Here is a 21,904-nt window from a genome sequence, read left to right on the forward strand (position 1 = left end):
AATTTTTATTACAGGCAGTTCCTAATTACGTTTTTATGTTGCTAAATGTAATGTTGCAAATTATAGTCTGACAGATGTAGTTGTTGAATATGCATATCCTATTGCAGGCTTTGAATACAGCATTGCCAAATGAGAACAGAAAAAATTGCTTGAAGCATAGCTGTCTAAGGCTAATTATTCTTTGGAAATAGGCTGCTGAACATTCCGTTGAACTAATCAGCATTGTTATTTTCCGTTCAAAAACAAAGAAACAATAAAACAGAGAAAAGCTTACGAGGAAGAATGTTTATATGTATTCACTGCTTCACTAAAATGTATAAAAATCTAATTGTTGGCAGTGCATAAAAAATGGATCTCATTCAAAATACTAAACACAATGGACATCTGCAATCAGAGACGTTCAGTCCACACAGAATATGCACTGTCTGTAAGGTCTCATCCTCTATGAGGGTGGTATCGGGTGTACATTTTGTGAGCAAGGCTACACTGTGGATGTGGTACAGTATGTGCAAAGTGTATGCGGACAAGCACATGCATTGCACATCAACACTCTTATGACATGCCCAAATTAGTATCAGTTCCTTTAGGAAAGGGAGCGGCAATGATTGTGGCAATGACGAGGCTCAACACCTGTCTAATCAAATGGAGCTCTTGCAGAGTACAAACCAAGACTTGACACAAAAAAAAGCATTATTCAAAACGTATGCATTATATATATATTAAGTCAGGAGCAAGCCAGAGGTGGAAAAAGAAAGCTAAACAAGAAGCATATTCTTCTTTATTTGAAGATGGGTGTGTTGTTGAAATATAACGTTCTAAAACCTGCTTCTTATCAGACAGTTATACAGTGTATTTTCATTCGATACTGTCTTTTGTTGTACTTCAGGGTATTTTTAAAAGATGTATACGAGTTCTTAAAAGCTTATTAATGACAAAGACATGAAACATAGCTGCCAGATTTTTGCAGATGTCATAAAGCAGATAAAGCCTCATGGACTACCAACACTGATGCGGAAAATATGAACAGGATAGGAGGCAAAAAACAAGAATGTACTACATTCAAAATAACACTGATAGTTCTACATTATTAAATGTGATAACTACAAATGCTGGTAATAAATTACTCTGTTACACTGCGATAAAAAGGAGAATAATGTGATTGTACAGCTCTACAACATTTTGCCTTCTCATCTCTGCTCTAGAGGTGCATTCCGCATTTCTATTAACGTTGGCCATGTCTACTTCACGCATGGAAATCATCTTTTAGTTATACTAACAGCAAAAACTACTTTAAGCATATTTTTTGTTTGATCATATCTATCTATCTATATATCTATATCTATATCTATATATATATATATATATATATATATATATATATATATATATATATATATATATATATATATATATATATATATATACACACACATATATACCCCCGTGTTACAGCATCCCTGGCTTACGTTTTTTTCATGTTGCGATGTGGAATACTGAGTTTTTTCGTCCCCTCTTTACGGTATTTTCCCGGCTCTAGAACAAAAAAAAACTGTTATGACCCTAGGGCAGGGGTGGCCAAGTTCGGTCCTCAAGAGCCACAATCCAGCCTGTTTTCATTGTGTCTCTTCAACTAACACACCTGATTCAAATGATTAGCTCATCAGCATGCTTTGCACAATCCTGATAACTACGCTGATTTGACTCAGGTGTGTTGGTTGAAGAGATACATTGAAAACAGTCTGGATTGTGGCTCTTGAGGACCGAACTTGGCCACCCCTACCCTAGGGAGTTGTCTGTATTTGTGTTGTGTGGTCTCTTTAACAAGAGCCCCTTTCACACCGCAGGAACTCTTCCGCTGTACCCTGGTAGCGTGAGTTCCCCTTTCTGTTCACACCAAAAAACGTTCTGGGTATGGAAGGTTCCCCAATGCCTCTACTCGGAACCTTCTGAGCTCCTAGTTGCGACGAGGGTCTCGTAGCTCGAGGGCGGCATGCTGTGCTAATTGGTGCTAACTAACGCTGATTGGTTGGTTGAACTTGGAGGGGTCCGTCATTGAGACGCCATAATGCTTTGATTTCACAGTGGCTACTTAAATATTTTGAAATAATGGAAGGAGAGAAAATTGATAGGTGGATGGGTGCTCTGGAACAGACTACTGCATATTGGCGGCGACTTTGCCCCTTTTCTACTTGTCGTTGAAGCAAACTGTCATTGGATCGTGAAACACACGAATCACAAAGCAAGTGGCCCATGTTCGACTAAGGCAGGTTTATGTCTGGGATCAGAAACCCCACTGCAACTGGAGCCCAGTCTGTGGTATGCACTTCCCTGAAAGCTCTGCATCTCAAAGCACATGGGGGGGGGGGGGGGGACACGGAAATTGCTTGCCACGCGGAAGCTCCCATTGGCACCTGCCTTAGCCGTGTGTTTTCGTGTCCTCTGGGAAGTTCTCCACGATGCAAGCTCCCGAAAAGAACATGGACCCACACCCGCCGATTGCTTAGTGCAGATGGTCCTTTTCAGCATGTTTTCTTTTCGCTGGTTTACCATCACAAAGCGCTCGCTGCAAGCGAGATAGTGCTCCGCCAGCGCCACGTATGTTTGCTAATAGAGTGTGTAACATGTTATTTAGTACGGTGTTTTCACTGATTTACATTTGGTCTCTACTTTGAATGAATGTGTTCTTAGTTAACACATTTGAGTGATGTGTGAGAGAAAGAGAGTGAGCGGCGCGGTAAAGCAAGAGTGACATGAAAAGGAGAAAAAAATGAAGAGACTTGACTCGACATTGATCCTGTCATGTTGTGCTATTTAGTAGGGGGACAGCAGAATTAGGACTCACTGTTTTACCCTTCGGTAATCCGAGAAGCTTCCTCCTCCTCAAGTTTACAGATTTGAAAAACGTATATGAATTTATTCGTTATCAAGCTAACAGGGCTTCAAATTGAGAAAAAACTCATTCTAATGCAGTGTATGGCAGCTTCTTTAGTTCATCATCCTGCTTGTCATTCATCGTTTTAGATGACCCCCCGTCATCAATACAATTTGAATGAGCTAGTTAATCCGCTGTCCCTCGGTAAGCAGGGATTTCGGACCCGGGACCCCCGCAACCAGGAAATCAGTTCCTGGACTGTTTGGTGTTTAGGCAAGTTCATTATGATGTGAAGCGCAAACTGAGATGGACCTATACTGGCCCGGCTTGAAGGACATAAACCCACTTCAGTCTAGCAATCTTTTTTCTCACCATCTCTTCAAACATCAGAAACCAGTCAGATACTGTCACTTTCTTAGTCCATTTCTGACTGGCTTTGTAGAATTTCCATGTTCAGTTCCATTATTGTTGTCCTGTAAGTGACGTCACACTTCCGGTTTGTCGGACACCGAGCTCTAACTTCAGGAAAATTATAGATTTGTCAAATATATGACATAATTTTTTTCACACTTTTTTTTTCTCATCATGTTTACTTACTTGACCTGTGGCACACAAGCAAAGACATAGTTTCTGAAATAATCTCGCACAAGGGCACTAAGACAGTAGCTACAACTGCCAGCTTGAGTCCTGGAACTCCACATCTCTCAAACACAACATAAGTTACCATAATTATCATCAGTATCTACGGTCGCTGTCTTATTTTTCTCCCCTACCAGTTTCACGCTCACAATGAGTAGCAAAGATTATGAGAATGAATTTTGTTAGCACAATAAGGGACTGAACAACATCATTGTGTGTAAATATTTTATGTTAGAACATGAAAAATGTGGCTTATTAACAAAGGGGGGTCTATAGTACGGCTATCGTCAAAATGCTTACATGGAATCATAAGAAAATGTATAGCTATATAGTCTGATGAAGAGGCATTTTTTTGATACCACGTTTGTGTGGATACGTCATTTTTTTTTTCCCATTTCCCATTCATGTCTATGAAAGGTTTTGGCTGTCTATAATGTCGGAGTATGTACACTCATACAACCCTCTCTCCTTTTTTATTTAGTGGGTTAGGCTTACAGTACATTTTGCTGCACTAAATTATCTTGAAAAACAGTACCACATAAGTTAATTGGGGACAGTAAGTTGTTAATAGATACAAATGAAAGCAGATGTGAAATATAGACGCGTGAACAACAGCTGGACGAGGATGTCTATTTGCATTGTGCAAAGCCCTATGGTAAATCACGCAAAATTCTATTTTGCATTATTCTGGCTTAATGTCATAAGTCAAACGGACACAAAAATTCATGAATTCCACCAAATACGCTTCAAGCTTACTAGCGAGTTTTGTTTTTAGCAAGCAGATTGTTGTTTCTTGCAGTTTTAAAGCAGACAATGGCATCAACTGCTCGGCTGTCATACCGATAACTTTCATTACTGCATGGAATACAATCATTGTTACAACTAAGAGCTACTGATTGCATTTGAAGCAATTCAAGTTCAGTGCAGCAACTAAATTACAGTGATTGACAGTGAAATCATTAATTATATCTTCCCTTGGTAGTGAGCAGTTCAAAGTATAGCAAGCATACAAACCATGGCAGAAGAAAAGTGGTGCATTTCACAGATATAGCTTCACACCTACAAATGAACATTTTCAGTTAATTAAAAGAGACTTGATTTGATATTTGGCAAGCAACATTTTTGCTGAGAGGCAGCAGTAGTCTACGGTCTCTTGTCAAAACAGAAGCCAATGTGTTTTCCTGATTTATTCGATGATTCTGAAAACACAAGTTAAAAATCTCAATACCTTCAATGCAAAACAACTTAGTTGACATACAAATACATTATTAGTGACCTAAGAGCAACAACTAATTTGCAGTGAGTGGTAAATCGCCACTTTTTCTTTTTTAATGTAGCATAGTGTGAGTGAAATAATGTAGAGAAAAAGGTTTCTCTGTGAGTCGTGACTAGACTGTAAAAAAGCCCCTGAAGAGGAGACACTTGAATGTAGGAAGACAATGTTGAAACAAGACTGTGTATATACTGTCACAGAGGAAGAGAGATCAGTTTGATGAACTTCCATTTCTTCAACACACAAACTTTATACTGCTATCTCATTTAATTCCAGGAACCCTTCTCTGGAGCCAGGCCTGAAAGTGGGGTTCAATGGTGAAGACCTGGTAGCAAACAGCAACATGGGGCACCGCTTTTCATAGGCTCACCATCTGTGAGCCTGCATCAAGGGCAGGGGAGAATGCCTGCCTTGTGTGCGATGATAAACCGGTGGGGCTAAATTATTTTTTTCCCCTCTTCACCTCAACACACATCTTGGTTTACGGAACCAGCGCTGTTGAGACGGCTTGGCCTATACACTGAAGTTATCCCTAGTGAGAGACGCTGAGCAGGTCTAGGCATACATGCCGCTTTGTGTCTAGAACTTGGAAGACACCCCAATTGATGAGCTCCTCACAGATTTACCATCTGCACCATTTAAGCATAAGGGTGTCCATGGGATCACTTCACACCAGGATACCCTGAGCTGCGATTATATGATTGACTTTGGTCATGTTTTGGAGCCTCAGGTGAGGAGAGAGGCAGAGACATCAAATGATCACCACCTGGTGGTGTGTTGGCTCATATATATCATGAGCGTCTGCTGAATACATATAGCAGAGTCTATCAGTTAATGTTTAAACTTAACTCCAGCTTTGACAATCCTACGTGAAGCCATGAGCTTTGAGTCGGAGCAGTCCATGTTTAGTGCTTTTATCTCAAAGACTGATCCTGAATTGTGGTTGTAAGTGAGTGGTGCCTGTTTTAGCAGTTGGGCTGAAAAGTGTCTGAGATCTTTTATTATGGTTTAGGCAGCATCACGGCTCACTTTCCACTGCAACTATTACTTATAAGTCCTGATGCAAACAACTTAACAAATCCAAAATCACGTTTAATTGATACTTCAGGGCGCTAAGAAATGACTTCATTATGTTGACAATGACATACGGCACTTGTAGTGTTTAGCAGAGGCATGGGCGCTGTTATAATTGCATCTAGCATAAATTAGCTGCTAGCTAGCAGCACTCAAATGCTGCCATGATCCCTGTAAATGACAGTGCACACTAAGACAGCCTGGCACAGGCTCTATTCTAACTGATCACATTTTAACAAAACCTTGCTGACTCAAACGTGCCATTTAAGTTGACGAATTAGTCTTAAACACTAAAGTTTATGTCGAGTCATTTGGAGGAAGAGGACGAAAACAGCATGCTGCTCAGCAGTTATAAGGAAAAATAAAATCATGATCATCAAAAATGTTGGTTATTCATAATTAAAGTGGAATGTGTTATTTGATCTTCTGTGTTCATAATTGTCCATAAGCAGCAAAATAAATTTTTAATTCTTATCCAAATACAGTGGGCCCCCGTGTTACGAACTTAATCCGTTCAGCGGCTACGTTCGTAACTTGAACTGCTCGTATGACGGGCAATCCAAACCTATGTTAATTAGTGAATGCGTGCAACGCGTGCAAAAACCTTAGGTAAAAACATCACGACTTTATACACATATTAAAAATGAGTAACATAATCTACTCTACAGTTAAATTAAATTTACCTTTGGGGCGACGTGACTTGAGCTGGGTGGAGGCGGAGGGGAGAGGAGACCAACCCGCAGAATTTATTTATTTTCTTAAACGGGAACTTTTCTCAAACTAGAACATATCACCGGCAATTTCCTTCTCTTTAATCCATAATAGAAGAAGCCTCTCCATTTTGTTGTCGACCGAGGTCCGTACCCCGGCAAGGAAAGTCTTGCCCTTAGAAGATTGCCGAGCGGTTACGGCCATACTCACGAGCAAGGTTAACCATGCGTGCGCCTCCTTCGTATTTTTTTTTTATTATCTCCTGCTTCGTTTCTATTGTCATCATCCTCTTACTTCTTCCTTTACCGCCACTAGCAATTTTAGAAGCCATGTCTAACAGATAAAGTTTGCAAAGTCTTCACAACATTCCTTCCTTCCGTTTTTCACTCATTTTCTCTCCTTCCTTCCGTCCCGACCAGCTGTGCCATCAAGCTAGATGAAGGCGTTCGACCAATAGCATATCGGTATCTCCGTGACTGACACCGTGACTGAATCAGTGACTGTGACATTGTAAGAGCAATAGCGTATCAGCGTTTCCGTGTCATGCGTGAGCAGATGATTTTGTTGAAGTAGTAAAACGATGTCAATTGTACGTACACATTGACTGGCAACGCGTGGTTAAATCAGAGATAAAACCATCACGTATTTACACACACATTTAAAATTAGTACCATAACCTACTGTGTAGTTAATTGAATTAACATGGGTACACAAAGGATAAATGACATTTTCCTCTGGGGCGACGTGATTTGAGCTGAGTGGAGACGGAGGTGAGCAGAGACCAACCCGCAGAATTTTATTTGTTTATATTCTTAAACAAGAACTTTTCTCAAACTAAAACATATCACCGGCGATTTCCTTCTCTTTAATCCATAATAGAAGAAGCCTCTCCATTTTGTTGTCGAGCGAGGTCCGTCCCCCGGCAAAGAAAGTCTTGCCCTTAGAAGATTGCAGAGCGGTTCCGTCCATACTCACGAGCAAGGTTAACTATGCATGGGCCTCCTCCGTATTTTTTTCTTATTATCTCCTGCTTCGTTTCTATCGTCATCATCCTCTTACTTCTTCCTTTACCGCCACTTGCAATTTTAGAAGCCATGTCTAACAGATAAAGTTTGCAAAGTCTTCACAACATTCCTTCCTTCTGTTTTTCACTCATTTTCTCTCCTTCCTTCCATCCCGACCAGCTGTGCCATCAAGCTAGATAAAGGCGTTCGGCCAATAGCATATCGGCATTTCTGTGATTGACGTGACGCCGGCCAATAGCATCTCAGTGAGTGAGACCGACCGTGACCTTAATCGACCAATAGCATATCGGCATCTCCGTGACTGACTCCGTGACTGAGACAGTGACTGTGACATTGTAAGAGCATTAGCGTTCACCGTTGCCGTGACAAGCGTCGTCTATTGATTTTGTTGACGCAGCAAAGCGAAAATGTCTGAACTAATACTATGACCGGCATGTCAGATTGTTCATAAAACGAAAGGTTTGCACGTAAGTGGGGGGACAAAAAACTCCGTGGTCCACGCTCGTAAGTCGAAATGTTCGTAAAAGAGGGTGTTCGTAAACCGGGGGCCGACTGTCCTGAGTATTCGATCAAAAATACTCCAAAACACCAAAAATACTCCATAGCTGTAGCCTTAATGGCATTGATCCCTAAACACTTAGGTGGACAATGACAATGACTTTGTCATCCAGCATCCACCTCTTTTGGGCCTGTGGGACTCCAGAAGCAGCTGATAGGTACAGCTCCGGAATACACTACATCTATTTTAAGAGAAAACTCAAAAGGTCTTTGACTAGCAATTCCATTCATAATGAAGTGATGCATTTAAATAACCAGGAGAAATGGGACAAGCAATCCTTATTCATGAAAATGATAAGCAATAAATAAATGTGGAATATGAGATGGGAAGATCAGAGGACGAAGATAAGGAAACACTTGACGCATTAGGAGTTCTGAAAGCCTTTTTTGCATCTTAATAAATGTTAGTAGAGAAGCAAAGGACAAAAAAGAAAATTCATTGCCAGTCATCCTATATTACTAAAAATAATAACAAGAAACATGGCTAAAATCAGAGTATATACATGAAACATGAGATGTAATATTTATTATTATCTACCATGATATGAAAGCATGGTCACTAAAATGCTGCTGTCAGTTCTCCAGCTCAGCCACCTCATTTCTAGCCTCATCATACCTGCTCAGTCCTCCTGCCAATCAGCCCTGCACACCAACACCTACTACCACTCCCCCGCCCAGTATAAAACCCGGTCTCCTCCCTTCACAACCTGCCAGATTGTCTCTTTGCGCCACACGCCAAGTTTTCCAGGAGTTCTCCCTGCCCATCTGCCTGTCCTTTGACCCTGTCCGTTCTTGACCACCCGAAAGCCTGCCGAATTGGCCTGACCTTGAGTTCCTTGACCCTGCCCGAATCCAACCTTTGGTGCTTTGATCCTGCCTGTATCTGACTGCCCACTAGCGTACCGCTCTAACCAACCTGCCCAAGCCCCCGTCCATTCCGCCTCTCCTCGCCAGGCTGCCTGTCAAGCTCCAGCTCCCCTGACTCCGAACTCCCCACCACTACGCCACACTCCCATCAGCTCCCACTCCAGCCAGTACCTTCTGATCAATAAATGTTCAGTCATTGCAATCACCTGTCCGTGCGTGCTCTTGGATCCTCACTCCTGACCATGTAACAGCTGCATTCAAAGCAGGTGGGCGTTTAAGTGCACTTTTACTCATCGGAGGTCATGAAAGTCCAACTTTCAAGCTCCCTTGAAAGCCGAATATGACAAAAGTAAACATTGGATAGGCATTTGACGAATGAAGACCCCCCGATGGCTTCACTTGTACTCCAAAGGTAAGAAAAGCAGATATATACAGTAAATGACATACCAAATACTTTCTGTTGTACATGTGTGAAAAATCTATCAAGGCATGAGCATTTCATCAAGAATTCAGTCACGCATAAGACCTTAAGATGTAATCTTGTAGGAAGAAACCTCTAACCTTTTTAATACAAATGGATACAATTCTTGATTGACATTGCAGTCAAACTACATTCAAATGCAATTCCACATCTCTAGAGACTGGAGCAATTCTCTAAGAAAGTTCCATACCAAAAAGAAGAAAATGTAAAAATCAGACTGTAAAAAAAAAAAGGAACCCACTTAATGATCATTACTGTGTCTGGTTAAAACATCAATTTTCTGGTATTTCTTCAGGTAGAAGGACTTGACAGTTTTTATCTGGATAGGCCGGTATTTTTTGCGTTCAGAGTCTTGTGGGAATAGACAGAAGATAACACAAGTGCATCCGTTGTGGTTTTGAGCTGTTGATCTTGGATATGAACTCAAAACACAAATGAACCAAGACTGTATGACTGGTGAGTCGAGGAGGAAGACTGAGGGGGCGAAAGCGACATAGGGAGATAATTTGAGAAAGATACAGTACTTTGATGCTCCTTGAAATAAATAATTTCATAGCTGAACAAATGAATGGCAATACACAAGCACACAAAAAAGATGCTACCTGGCAACACCTATGCAATGATTATGAATGATAAAGAAAATTACACTGTCTGAAGTACTCAGACTGACAATGTCAAAAGAAAAATCACTTTTGAAAGTACAGTATCAGGCTCTCCGAAGCATTCTTTGCCAGCATCTGTCATTTTTGAGCAATTGAACATCTCAACGCACACAGCCAGAGACAAATTATCTGACACACTGAAAACCACACGGCAAGCATGAGTTTTGTTCGTTTTGCTACAAGATCATGCCGTTCATTCCAAGTCAAGAGGAAAAAAGATGAATGATTGGCCAACAGGGCGGTATCTTAAACAGCGTTTGTCAAAATATCGAGAGAAATTGGCAATAGGCTTACAGCATTGGCAATATAAACATCCATCACAGAGCAAGAATATGTTGGTCGTGTGTGAATATGTTTACATCACTGGGGGAATTATAGCCCAATAGTTACATTCTGATGTTGAAATATTAGATCCTAGAGTAATATTATTGGGTTTCTGCCAGCATAATACAATCCTGGCAGCTGCTACCATTGCAATTTTATTGCAGTAGTGAGTATGGAAAAGGGCGATCCGTCTATTTACTATTGCTGCCCAGTTTTAAGATTTGTTATTTGCAGATACCACATAATAATTTGATGCACCACTAATGATTTCACCTCATTGTGGAAGACAAAAAACAGTGGGACAGTTGGGAAAATAGAACTGAGACAATAAGGCAGCCAATGATTTGGGGGCTATGCAAGTTTGTTGACACATATTACAGCTTGCAGCTTTATTATTCTTGGAAGCTTTTGTTTTTTTTTTCCCTTTTCAGAGGATGGTAAGAGATGTCTCCAAAGATGTTTGTGCTTTATTAATTGTGACTAGCTTGTGGGGTTACATTAGTAATGAAACAATGTTTCTAGAAAATGATTTACAAAACAATATACTGAGAAAAAGAAACAAAAAAGTCGATTATCCAAAAATGAAAACAATAATAATGGAAATAGCAGTCCCTTCAGAGGAGGGTTCATCAAAATATTACTCCAAAAGTGTAACGATGACTCAATGGGTAAATCAACAACAACAACAACGACAATCCAAAAGACTGCAGGACTCAAACTTGACTCGCATTTGGAAAAAAAAAAAAAATCGTAAAACTTTTGGAGATCAACAATAACAAAGCAAATAAAGAACCAGTCAAATGGTGGGCGTTTTGTAACCTGTTCAGTACATAGTGGTGGTCCTGTGACAAAATTCCACTGACAGAAAAATGTCCAGGCATCACTTTGCACTCTCAAGAACCTCAAGCACACTTGGGTCATTCAGCAGGACAATGATAAGAAAACTTACCAGCAAGTATGACTGGGAAATTGTAATTGTCGGTCCATCAGTCGATTGGTGTCCGTCATTGGTCCGTCATTTATCAGGCACTGGTTAACTTCTGTCTGTACCCATACTAATTATTTTTTCCATTTTATTATTTACACTTAAAGTTAACACCATGTCTGTGGTTCTACAGTTACACTGCAATTGACACACAACACACAAGAAGCGTAACACACACACAAAAAAAAAAAAAGCCAGGTAAGGGGTTTAACCCTTGGCTCTAATACCACTATGTTTAATACAGGAGACAAGAGTGCAATTTACAATCATGTCCACTTGATGACATTATCATGCTTTACATAACTCTGAAATAGTAGATGTCAGTTCTCATTTATAACTGCCTGCGCGAAGACTATAGAAGATGGTTTCATTGATATTTGTCTACATTTCTTCTGTCACATACACTACAAGTGAAACAAAGAATAGCTGAAGTTGAATTCACTTAAAAAAACGTTTTTAATTAGGGAGTTAAAAAAACGTCTATTTTGCATTTCCAGGGCCAAGCGCCAATTAGAGAAAAGATGCAAATTTGGCCTGCATTCATGGGTTACTTGAAATGCATACCAGAATACTCATCACTAGAATACACATTATCATCGAGAAATGAAACCAGGACTAAGATGGGGACCAACTACATATAAATCTCTGGTGAAGTCAAATGTGTTTCAGGTGTGAATCATAAGTAGTGAATTGAACCTATGCAATTTATTCACTCAACTTAACATATTTCTCCACTGCTTGACGGTACTTTAAAGTGACTATTGTCACATTGACTGCAGGCTGATTGCAGTTTGAACTATAAAGATGCAGCTATATAGCAGATACACATCCAAGTCCGTTGAATAATATATCAGTAAGCAAACTGGGACATGGCGGGGCTGACAGACATCTGACATAATGTCTATCCCGACAACTACGACAGAGGGAAATTGCAATTTCGACATTTTTGATTCACCCTTTTTTTTTTTTTTTAGCATTCCCATCATTCATCAGTCCATGAGCAAAATGGGTGTCCGTTTGTGACGGACTGACTGACAGTGCATCAGTAATGATGAAGTGCCCACCTCTATAGCCTCTTCCTGAAGCATGCAGGATGCCTGGGTCCTGATTTTTTTTCCAACTGATCACATATCACAATTTATAGTGATATTGAATTATTATACAGTCCTTTCAACAAAACCTACCTCAGAATGGCTGATAAAATAAGACAGAATTAAACAAAGGTTTCTCAATATCCAAGTGAAAATTTGGACCTAATTGCAAATGATCAGGCTGTGTATCTATCATATTTGTCCAGTTTGCTCAAAACCCTCTACTATGACTGAGTCAAAGCAATCATGCAACGGGCCAAAATTCTTCCACAGCAATGCGAAATACATAACCAATAAGGGCAATTGCTTGATCTCAGTTATTGCTGCCAAGGGTAGCACAACCAGTTATAACGTTGAATAGGCAATTCATGTTTTACAAAGGGCCAGTTACAATAACTGTCCCTGTATAAATAAAAGTATCTTTTGGAAACAGTGTTTTACTAGAGTTGTTTTTGTGAACTAAAGTTGGATGATCTGAAAAATGTATTGGAGTGATAAATATGGATGGAAAACCAAACAAATACAACAAAATCTGAAATCTGGAGGGTGGGCGGGTGGTTGGGGGCCTTTTTCACTGTACCATAAAACGTTTTATTTATTTATTTATGGCTTTGAACAGATACTTGTTTCTCTGTCCCTATTTTTTCATCTGCGGAAAGTAAAACTGGTACAGAAAAAGAATTCATCATCTGGTGCCATACTATAACGCAAGTAAATAAATAAAGACTGTTAGGACTTCAGAATTTGATCAGGAAACAACCTCGAGTTCTCTACGACGCCTGGTACTGAAAACTGTAAACGCATTTTCTTCCTCAAGACAAGTCCAACAAAATGTAACTGAACTATGATTAGCAAAACGCCAGCTACACAACAGAGCACAGAAGTAAAAAATAATCAGTTTTGCGATGATCATTTTGCAATAGACATCCCGATACCTTGTATTAAAGTGCATCAGCTACCACTTGCCCTTAAAAAGGACCACCGAGCATGACAGAAAAAAGACCTTCACAATCTTATCCCTCAGTTTCAAAAGGCCTTGCCAAATGTTTTCCCTCACATAACCCCTGCAGTATCAGTGCCGTCACTGCGCTGTCACATATTCTGCACATCATCTCCGTAGCACCCACTCACAGTGGCCAGAGACTAAAATAATAATACACATTTGTGTGCCTCTGAGAAACAATGGCGGAAGAGGAACTCCCCCGAAATGTAATTCCGCACTATGAATATAATACAAAATGAAGCCAGCCTTGAAAGGCTCAAGCTGTTTGCTCAGCCAAATCAAGCAGCCATTTTACACTTTCCTTTTGTTGGTACAAAAAAAAAATCTACACAACATTTTCAACATATATTCACAATTGTCATTGCAGTAAACCCCCATTTATCACAGGGGAGACAACGTGAACATTGAATGCTAATTTATTAACTCAGATCAGAAGTCTTGTAATACTGTTGCATGTTGTCACTTGGGAGGGGTGCTTAATATTGGTGATGTCCTTATGTGCATGCATCATGTGGATGCATAGCGGTTACCCTGAGTCAGTCCTCAAATATTGGTGCGTGAGTGATGCGATGGCAGGGGGGGAGCGTAGGGAAGCGGGTTTGGCTTTGCATTGTGCAGTGTAATTGCACATCTTCAGCACCAGGTGGTACTGTGACGCTCTCATTGTCAAAGTCTGCGCAGGGGTTAGAAACTTTTTAAAATGCTGTCATCAATGATTCATGTGATATTGAAATGACTTAGCACAATGTTATTTTTTCCCATTATCTTCAGGTTAAAATGTTTAAGGAATTGGTTTTAACGTTCCAGATCAGTGTAAACTGAATATTATTCATTCTTTTTTTTCAGCAATCAAATGTTTCAGTTGGTCAAAATGTTTCCAGTTTGAATAAGGATTGACGTTTTTTTTTTTTTTTTTATTTCAGGCACTTTGATGCATGTGAAGCATTTTTTAAAATTTAGAATAAGCTGTAAACTGCATAAAACCCTGTAAAAATTAAAGATCATTGACTGAAAGTTGATTTAAATTGCTTTTTTATTTTGTTAATACTTAAAAGATGCAATTTTAGGGATACTTATGCAATTTTCATAATGATCTCATTACTAGTCACTGCAGCGAGTGGGGGATGGTGCGAGATGTTTTCTTGGTGGGGATTTACAAAAAAATTATTAAGAAGCACTTCTCTAAGTAGATGAGCGTGTTTGGTTTGTGAATAATTAGAATAAAATAGAATAGAGCGCATTTATTGTCATTGTACACAGGTATACAAAAAATGGGTGATTATTGATACCATGAACAATAAATTGAATATATAAAAAAATGAATAAATGGAAAAGAAATAATCGTTTCACAGGACTGCAAAAAAAAAAAAAGGTAGCCTGATAATCAGCCTCAAGTCAAATGTTAACCAATACCGTTAAGGAAACCCATTTCAGCACTGTGTCACCACCTCTTGCATTAGTCTGCTGCCGGCCTCTCTCACAATCTGTCATACAGGTTGAAAAATAAAGGAAGTTTACCTCAAAAAGCCATCTCGCTACCTAGCTTTATGGTTTAGCTGCCGGATTCAGCTGCTCCACGCAATGAGGATTCATTATATACAACACCAACGATTGCAAGACCTGACTTAGATTCTACTGTTTGCGATGCAAAGTTGGATCTTGCCATTTTAAGTGAAAAAAAAAATAAAAAAATGTTTTCGAGTTGCCGCTCTGGGACAATAAGCAAATAACTTTAACATGTTGCAAATCTAAAAAACTGTTTAGTAAAACATTTTTAAAGTCATTTCAACCAAGTTGGGTGCTGGAGTTCTAATTACTCCACATTTCCAAAAAACACATTTGATTTGAACGTTTCAAAAAACGAATATCGGCTCCAAATATCAGTTATAGACCTTCTTGTCTGATCGCTAATGGTATCGCCTCTGGAAACTCAGATTGGTCTTTTTCTATTTTTATTCAATCGTTCCCTATGAAGAGCTGTAATCTTTGCTTCTTGTTAAAGGGAAACATAGTTCTATTCTTATGACGGCGGAAATGCAATATACCGAAATACGCATATAATAGACCACCATAGCAAATCAGAGCCCAGAAAGAAAGAGCAACTGAAGAGATGCATGGCACTCCCTAAGCCAGACATACAGTAATAATCGTTAGATTAATTGAATTTACAGTCCAAACTAAATGTCATTGTCATTACTATACATGTTTTTACACAAAGCATACAGTCATTCTTTAGTGCTATTTTTCTCATTTAAGAACACGTTGCATTGTTTTCGTGCTTTTTAGGGATGGGCTTCAATAAATGAATGGCATGATTATTCATTTCACTGGGGAACGACAATTCAAGAAATGAATTGTTTAGGTTAAAAGCGTGCTCATTGAACGCTACTATATCTATTGCAAATCCTAGCAAAGCCCTTTGCGGCTTCTATAATTTTGGTTTTCTTTCTCATGTTTATACTAAATCAAATCAAATCCGAACATTGAGGCAGTCGTGTAAAACACCCTAAAACGCCACAAAACGACAGCATCGATGACCTCTGAGTCACAATGAAAAGTTCTTTAAGGTTTATATCACTACCGCGACAAGAGGTCAAGAGAATTAAAAATGTCCGTGGTCACCTCCTCCCCACAAAATTGCATTTGAGGGAACAATGTGACACTGGCTTGAAAAGTAATATTTTAATGACTCAATGAAAATGTGCCATTCAACATATAAATCAATATGCTTGGGATCTTAAAATGGATTACTGGAATTTCTAGAAAGAAGGATGAGACAGTTGAATGAAAGCTAGGAAAGCACTGTGTTTCCTGTGCAAGGCCTGCCTTAATTGTAACATACTTTAAATATTTTTCCTCGAATTAGTCTGTGGTTAGAAAAAAGGAAGAATAGAAATGCCCACAAGAGTTATGACTTGGCATTGCCATGTGCTAAAGGAGGAGAGCAGTAATTTTTGCACTCTATACTCTTTATATCAAAATAAAATATTTGCAGAACATAAAAATGACAAAGCAAAGGAAATAATTCAGTGCAAAAGAAGTGCAGTGGAGAACATATTTTTAGTGTGGATAGAATTCCAACAGTGACAGAGAAGTGTCACATGAGGTGTTAGGACAATCACACATGACAAGCAAGATCATGAGGAAAAGCGCAAAGCACACACAGATTACAAATTTTGCACGTTCAACTCACATTGCCATGGTTGATGAAACCATGTTCCTTTGCGATGCGGTCAGCCTCCTCTGGGCCTCCATTAATCTGGACAGCCCAGGCATTGGTGTAGACCTCTGCAGTATCAATCCAATTCAGTTCTGCTGTCAGGACAAGGACTGTCCATAAGTCCAGCAGAGCCACCTGGGCATCCATGAAAAGTAGAACGCAGGGCAGCGTATCCGTGTGTCTGTCGCTGCGTCACAAGCAAATTGGAGCTGCGCTCCCTTGTGATGGTAAAAGTAGAACAGTGACCTAGAGATGACAGAACACAGCCAACTATGAAGACGAATCATTTTCTTAACGCCGGGACTTCTGGGTCAGAAATGTTTATCATATGTGTGTGTGTGTGTATATATACACACACACACACATATATATATATATATATATATATATAGGACCCCGTGTTACAGCGTCCTTGGCTTACATTTTTTTCATGTTGCAAAGTGGAATACTGAGTTTTTTCTTACCCTTTTTGCAGTATTTTCCCTGCTTTGCAATAAAAAACCTGTCAGGACCCTTGGGGGTTGGCTGTATTTGTGTTGTTTTGTCTCCATCTGTAGGCGTTTTTTTAGGTAATTGCACTTATTTTCTGTTGCACGTCATACTGGATCCCTGCAACGCATCACTACAATGCTGGTCTGCTATTGGTCAGCGTCTCCTCACGTTGATGCTGGTCTGCGATTGGTCGGCCTCACTGGTTTCAAAATGGCGGAATGCATTAGCTATTTAACATAGGTTTGCATTGCCCGCCATGTGGTGAATTCGCCTTACGAGTCCAACAGCGGAACGGATTAATGTCATAACACGATGGCCCACTGAGAGAGCGAGAGATAGATATAAAATGCATGATCATATTATATTATAATTCATGCGTTTATATACAGTACAGCCCAGAGGAATATTTGATTAAATGTTTCACCTGACTCATATTATATTATAATTCATGCATTTATATACAGTACAGCCCAGAGTAATATTTGATTAAATGTTTCACCTGATACTTTAAAGGGGTAGTCTGTAAGATTTTGACAGTTTTTCATTACGGATAGCAGGAGGTTCTGCAGGTGCTGCATTTACCATTATCTGTAGCTATAACAAACATGGCCGCCTCCGGAGAAGTGCCATCCCCCATGCAATATAATTTAGTGATAACTTGAGTATATTTAAAACATACTATTGGTCATCAAGAACACATTCATTTGCAAGTCTTTGAAATTTACAAACATTTAATTTATTCCTTTTGAATGAAAAATGGTCTAAATCTTACACGCTGTCCCTTTAAGTAGCCATCAAAAACTTTCTGTCATTTGTTCTTTATGTCTATTTTAGGTCAAATTCACTTGTTTACAGTCGATATAAAAAGTCTACACACCACTATTCATTTCCTGTTGGAAAACAGACCAAGATAAAAGAATTCCTAACTTTCTCAATCACTAATAAGGTGTATTGTACAATTTGTACAACTAAATTTAAAATAAATACATAAATACATATTATTAAGGGAGTGAAATGACTGAGGCTGTGTGTGGTGTTATAAGTGTGCACAAATTTTTATAGTGTAACTGGAAATGTGGCTGTTTTCACAACGAACCAAATGTATTAAACAAATTAAACTTAATCAGAGGGCAACATGGTAGCAGTGAAAATGGTACCATCCATTTTCTAGAGCTGCTTAGCCTCACTAGGGTTGCAGGCTTGCTGGTGCCTAGCCCAAATGGCTTTGTGCAGTATGCCGGGAACACCCTGAACTGGTTGCAAGCCAATCGAGGGGTACACAGAGACTGTGCCCAACACGTTAACTTTCTGCTTCTGTTGTAATTCTTACCCTGTTTGCACCCATTAATAGGATTTGCAAACCTCTTTGTAACCTTTAACTAAATTTGCCCCCCCCCAAAAAAAAATATATATATATATATATATATATATATATATATATATATATATATATATATATATATATATATATATATATATATATATATATATATTTGTGCTACATTCGCAAACATTCAAAAGCATTTGCCACTCAAAGAGATAACATATGAACATCATTATGAATCATTGAAGATTAATGCCTAGGCTGTCAAAGTGCAGCGGTAATATTCTTCTGAGACCACATACTAATTTCAGGGATTTACAGGATTTGTTATGGTTGAGTGCATCATAGTAACAACAATCCTGGTAAAGATCAATTCACCGTCTTCCTCTTTTCCACTTGAGGTGCCCAAAATGTGTGTTTTATAGCTAACAGCTCACTGAATCAGCAGTGTGATAAGGCACAGGCATTGCACTACAATGAAAATAATATGGTTCCTCTCTATCTTCCATGGCTAACAATCACTTGGCGGAAGTGCATGTTGGGGAATTTTGTGTCAATTCATCAAAAGCCCTCTAACTTAACCATCTTGTCAAATGTTTTTTGAGTCAAAGGAAAGTGGTTCATTGTCAACTGTTTTCTACAATTTTAGATTAATCTTGTCATGAGGACTGGGGGTTCAGGGATGATCTACTTGTAAAATTGCTACAATTTATGTGACAATACTTAATTCGCAAATGCTATAATATATCTTTTTAGGTATCTTTTTAGGTAATGAAAACTATTTGAAAAGAACAAACCTTACAATCTATAATGTAAATACAGTGGGCCCCCGGTTTACAAGATTAATCCATTCCGTGGTTGGGGTCGTAACGCGAATTCGCAGTATGGCGGACAATCCAAATTTATGTTAAATGTAAACTTTTATGTTAAAACCCCTAGGTAAAAACATCAAAATTGTTTATATATATACTAAAACTTGGTATCAAAATAGTATAGTGAGTGCTACTTACATATAATATAGATGCATACAATTACATAACATCATAAATAAAAAATATATAAAGGATTTATTTACCATCCCACGACTTATGGCCATATTCCATAGTGAGGGTAGCCTAGCCTAGGCTAGCTCAGCCTTCTTTGTATTTCTTGATTATCTCCAGCTTCATTTCCATATATATCATCTTCTTACTTCTCTCTTTAACATCAATAGCAGTCTTTGGACCCATGGCAACGTTTTTGTAAGCACTCACAGAAGAACAAAGCTTTAATGTTACGCCATTTTGGATCGAGTGACACTGACCAATAGCAGACCAGCATCTTAGTGTTTCCAGGACGCCGATCAATAGTAGACCAGCATCTTAAGAAGTCGTCACACCAATGATTAACAGACCAGCATTGTAGTGACGTAAGCAGTGACGCGTGTATGAGCGCGGAGTGACTCGCAGAGTCATGCGCACACACTGATCGTCCTGTTTGAGGTATCGTAAGGCGAAAAAAATGGCGGTCTTCGTCGTAAGGTGAAAAAAAAAACGTAAGGCAGGGACGTTGTAAACTGGGGTTCCACTGTATCACTCTGGAGAAATGCAGTGAATATTTGGCATTTGAATCATTGTCGCACTGTCGAAGCACGATACCGTTACCAAATTACTTTCACAGTATACAGGATATAGAAAGTTTGGCCTAGGTATCGATTGAGAATCTAAGAATTCATTTGATAAATGCCATTCATGAATGTTCTGTAAAACTCAATTCACTTCACATTTAGGTGGACATTTTATTTAATTTTTTTAATATAATTACATGTGTTGAATCACAGGCAAAATTGACAAGTTTAGACTATGGTTAAGAAAATCGGAACCTTGTTTTGAAATCCATCCATTTTCTAGAACAACTTATCCTAACAAGGGGCGCAGGCTTGCTGGCGTCTATCCCAGCTGACTTCGGGCAGTATACTGGGGACATCCTAAACTGGTTGCTGGGCCAACTCCAGTGCACTCCGAAATTAACACACAGAGAATGGAAAACAATGTTAAGTAGAGTTAAAAAACCCATTTGTACAGTACAGTAGTACAGTAGCACAGTAGCTGTAAAAGAATGTTCCAGAATCGGCCACAGCAAGACTGGTATACACATTTCCAAGTTGTGACGCTGTTGTCACTGATTTACAGTAGACTAGGGCAGTATTACAGTACTGTGTAGCAGCCATGTTGGCAACAGCTGTAACTAACAATGCCTTCTAATAAATTAATTAATTACAACAATGTTCCGCTATACATGAAAATTGCACATGGAACAACAAATAACTTCCTTCTTCTAGGTCAAGACCCAGAACAGAACAGAAATTTGGTATTGATATTCTGAGGTCCAGGCTTGCAGTGTCTTTTCAAATGCCAAACGTTTTATTTACCGTCAAGAGATTTACAAATTGAGGAATTTGAGTTCCTTTTTTCAATTAACTGGCAAAACCTGAAGTGGTCATGAAAACAAAAAGCATTGAAATGAATTCATCTTCCATGTTAGGTTTTTTCAGTAAGATCAGCTTAGCTTCTTTTTTTTTCTTTAATAGCCAACTAACTGCCATGCAAAGAAAGCTGGTAAAATGAAACTTGCTGGCTTAGGAGGAGTAGGTAGGTAGCACAACATAATCAGCACTCCAGTTCTATTTCAGGCTGCCCCCAAGCCAAATCAACACCCACCACGTGCTTTGGGTTGCCCTCAAAAAGGATGCACAGCAGTACGTTGTAGTCATTGTGCAAAAACTGGGGAAGTGAATGCCCATTCATAAGACCTGATGGCGCTCAGGGTGACAGAAAAAAAAAAATACAGCATATTGTGTTGAGCTCAGTCAGGACATACAGTGGGAAAAGAGCTTCTAGCTGAGAGACACTGGATATTGATGAACAACAGTGAAATAAAATAGCTATTCATCACATCCATTTGGGCTCTTACTAACTTAAGACAGTGGGAATTCCAGATATAAACGTGGTTGAAAAACCCAGCAACTATTCACACCATCCTTTGTCTTGCTACTTTGTTCTCTACAGCTGTATAATATTTTGTGCCTCGTAAAAATTCTGTATGTTTCCATAGAAAATTATGACTTGGACTGCTGAAACCTTTTTTATGAATAAATCAACTCATGATGAGGTGATGTTAATGGTGAATCAATAGCAAACATACTACAAAAACAAAAGAACCTTTCCTCTATATAAATATTGAGCAACTATGACTATGTATTGATGCAGTGTAGTACAGTATAAGTATGTTGTATGTCAAACGGGATATGAGTTTAGATCAAAA

At 39.0% G+C, this 21,904-nt stretch overlaps 1 protein-coding gene across 2 annotated transcripts in view; it reads right to left on the reverse strand.

The window, feature by feature from the left end:
* The window catches only part of furinb (furin (paired basic amino acid cleaving enzyme) b), a 103,332-nt gene that overhangs the window by 80,334 nt on the left and 1,094 nt on the right, over positions 1–21,904 (reverse strand). Inside the window, exons 1-2 of one of the 2 annotated variants that reach the window (XM_088416750.1) lie at positions 20,463–20,576; positions 16,759–17,031 (exon numbers count right to left, since the gene is read on the reverse strand). In XM_088416750.1, the coding sequence (XP_088272876.1) occupies positions 16,759–16,932 (174 nt within the window). In that variant the 5' untranslated portion in view covers positions 16,933–17,031; positions 20,463–20,576. Of the gene's footprint in view, positions 1–16,758; positions 17,032–20,462; positions 20,577–21,904 lie in introns of those variants that run through there. The other variant, XM_088416749.1, reaches the window with a different exon arrangement.

This window comes from Hippichthys cyanospilos, chromosome 6 (assembly GCF_059441005.1).
Source record: "Hippichthys cyanospilos isolate Australia breed blue-spotted pipefish chromosome 6, RoL_Hcya_1.0, whole genome shotgun sequence".
NCBI lineage: Eukaryota > Metazoa > Chordata > Actinopteri > Syngnathiformes > Syngnathidae > Hippichthys > Hippichthys cyanospilos.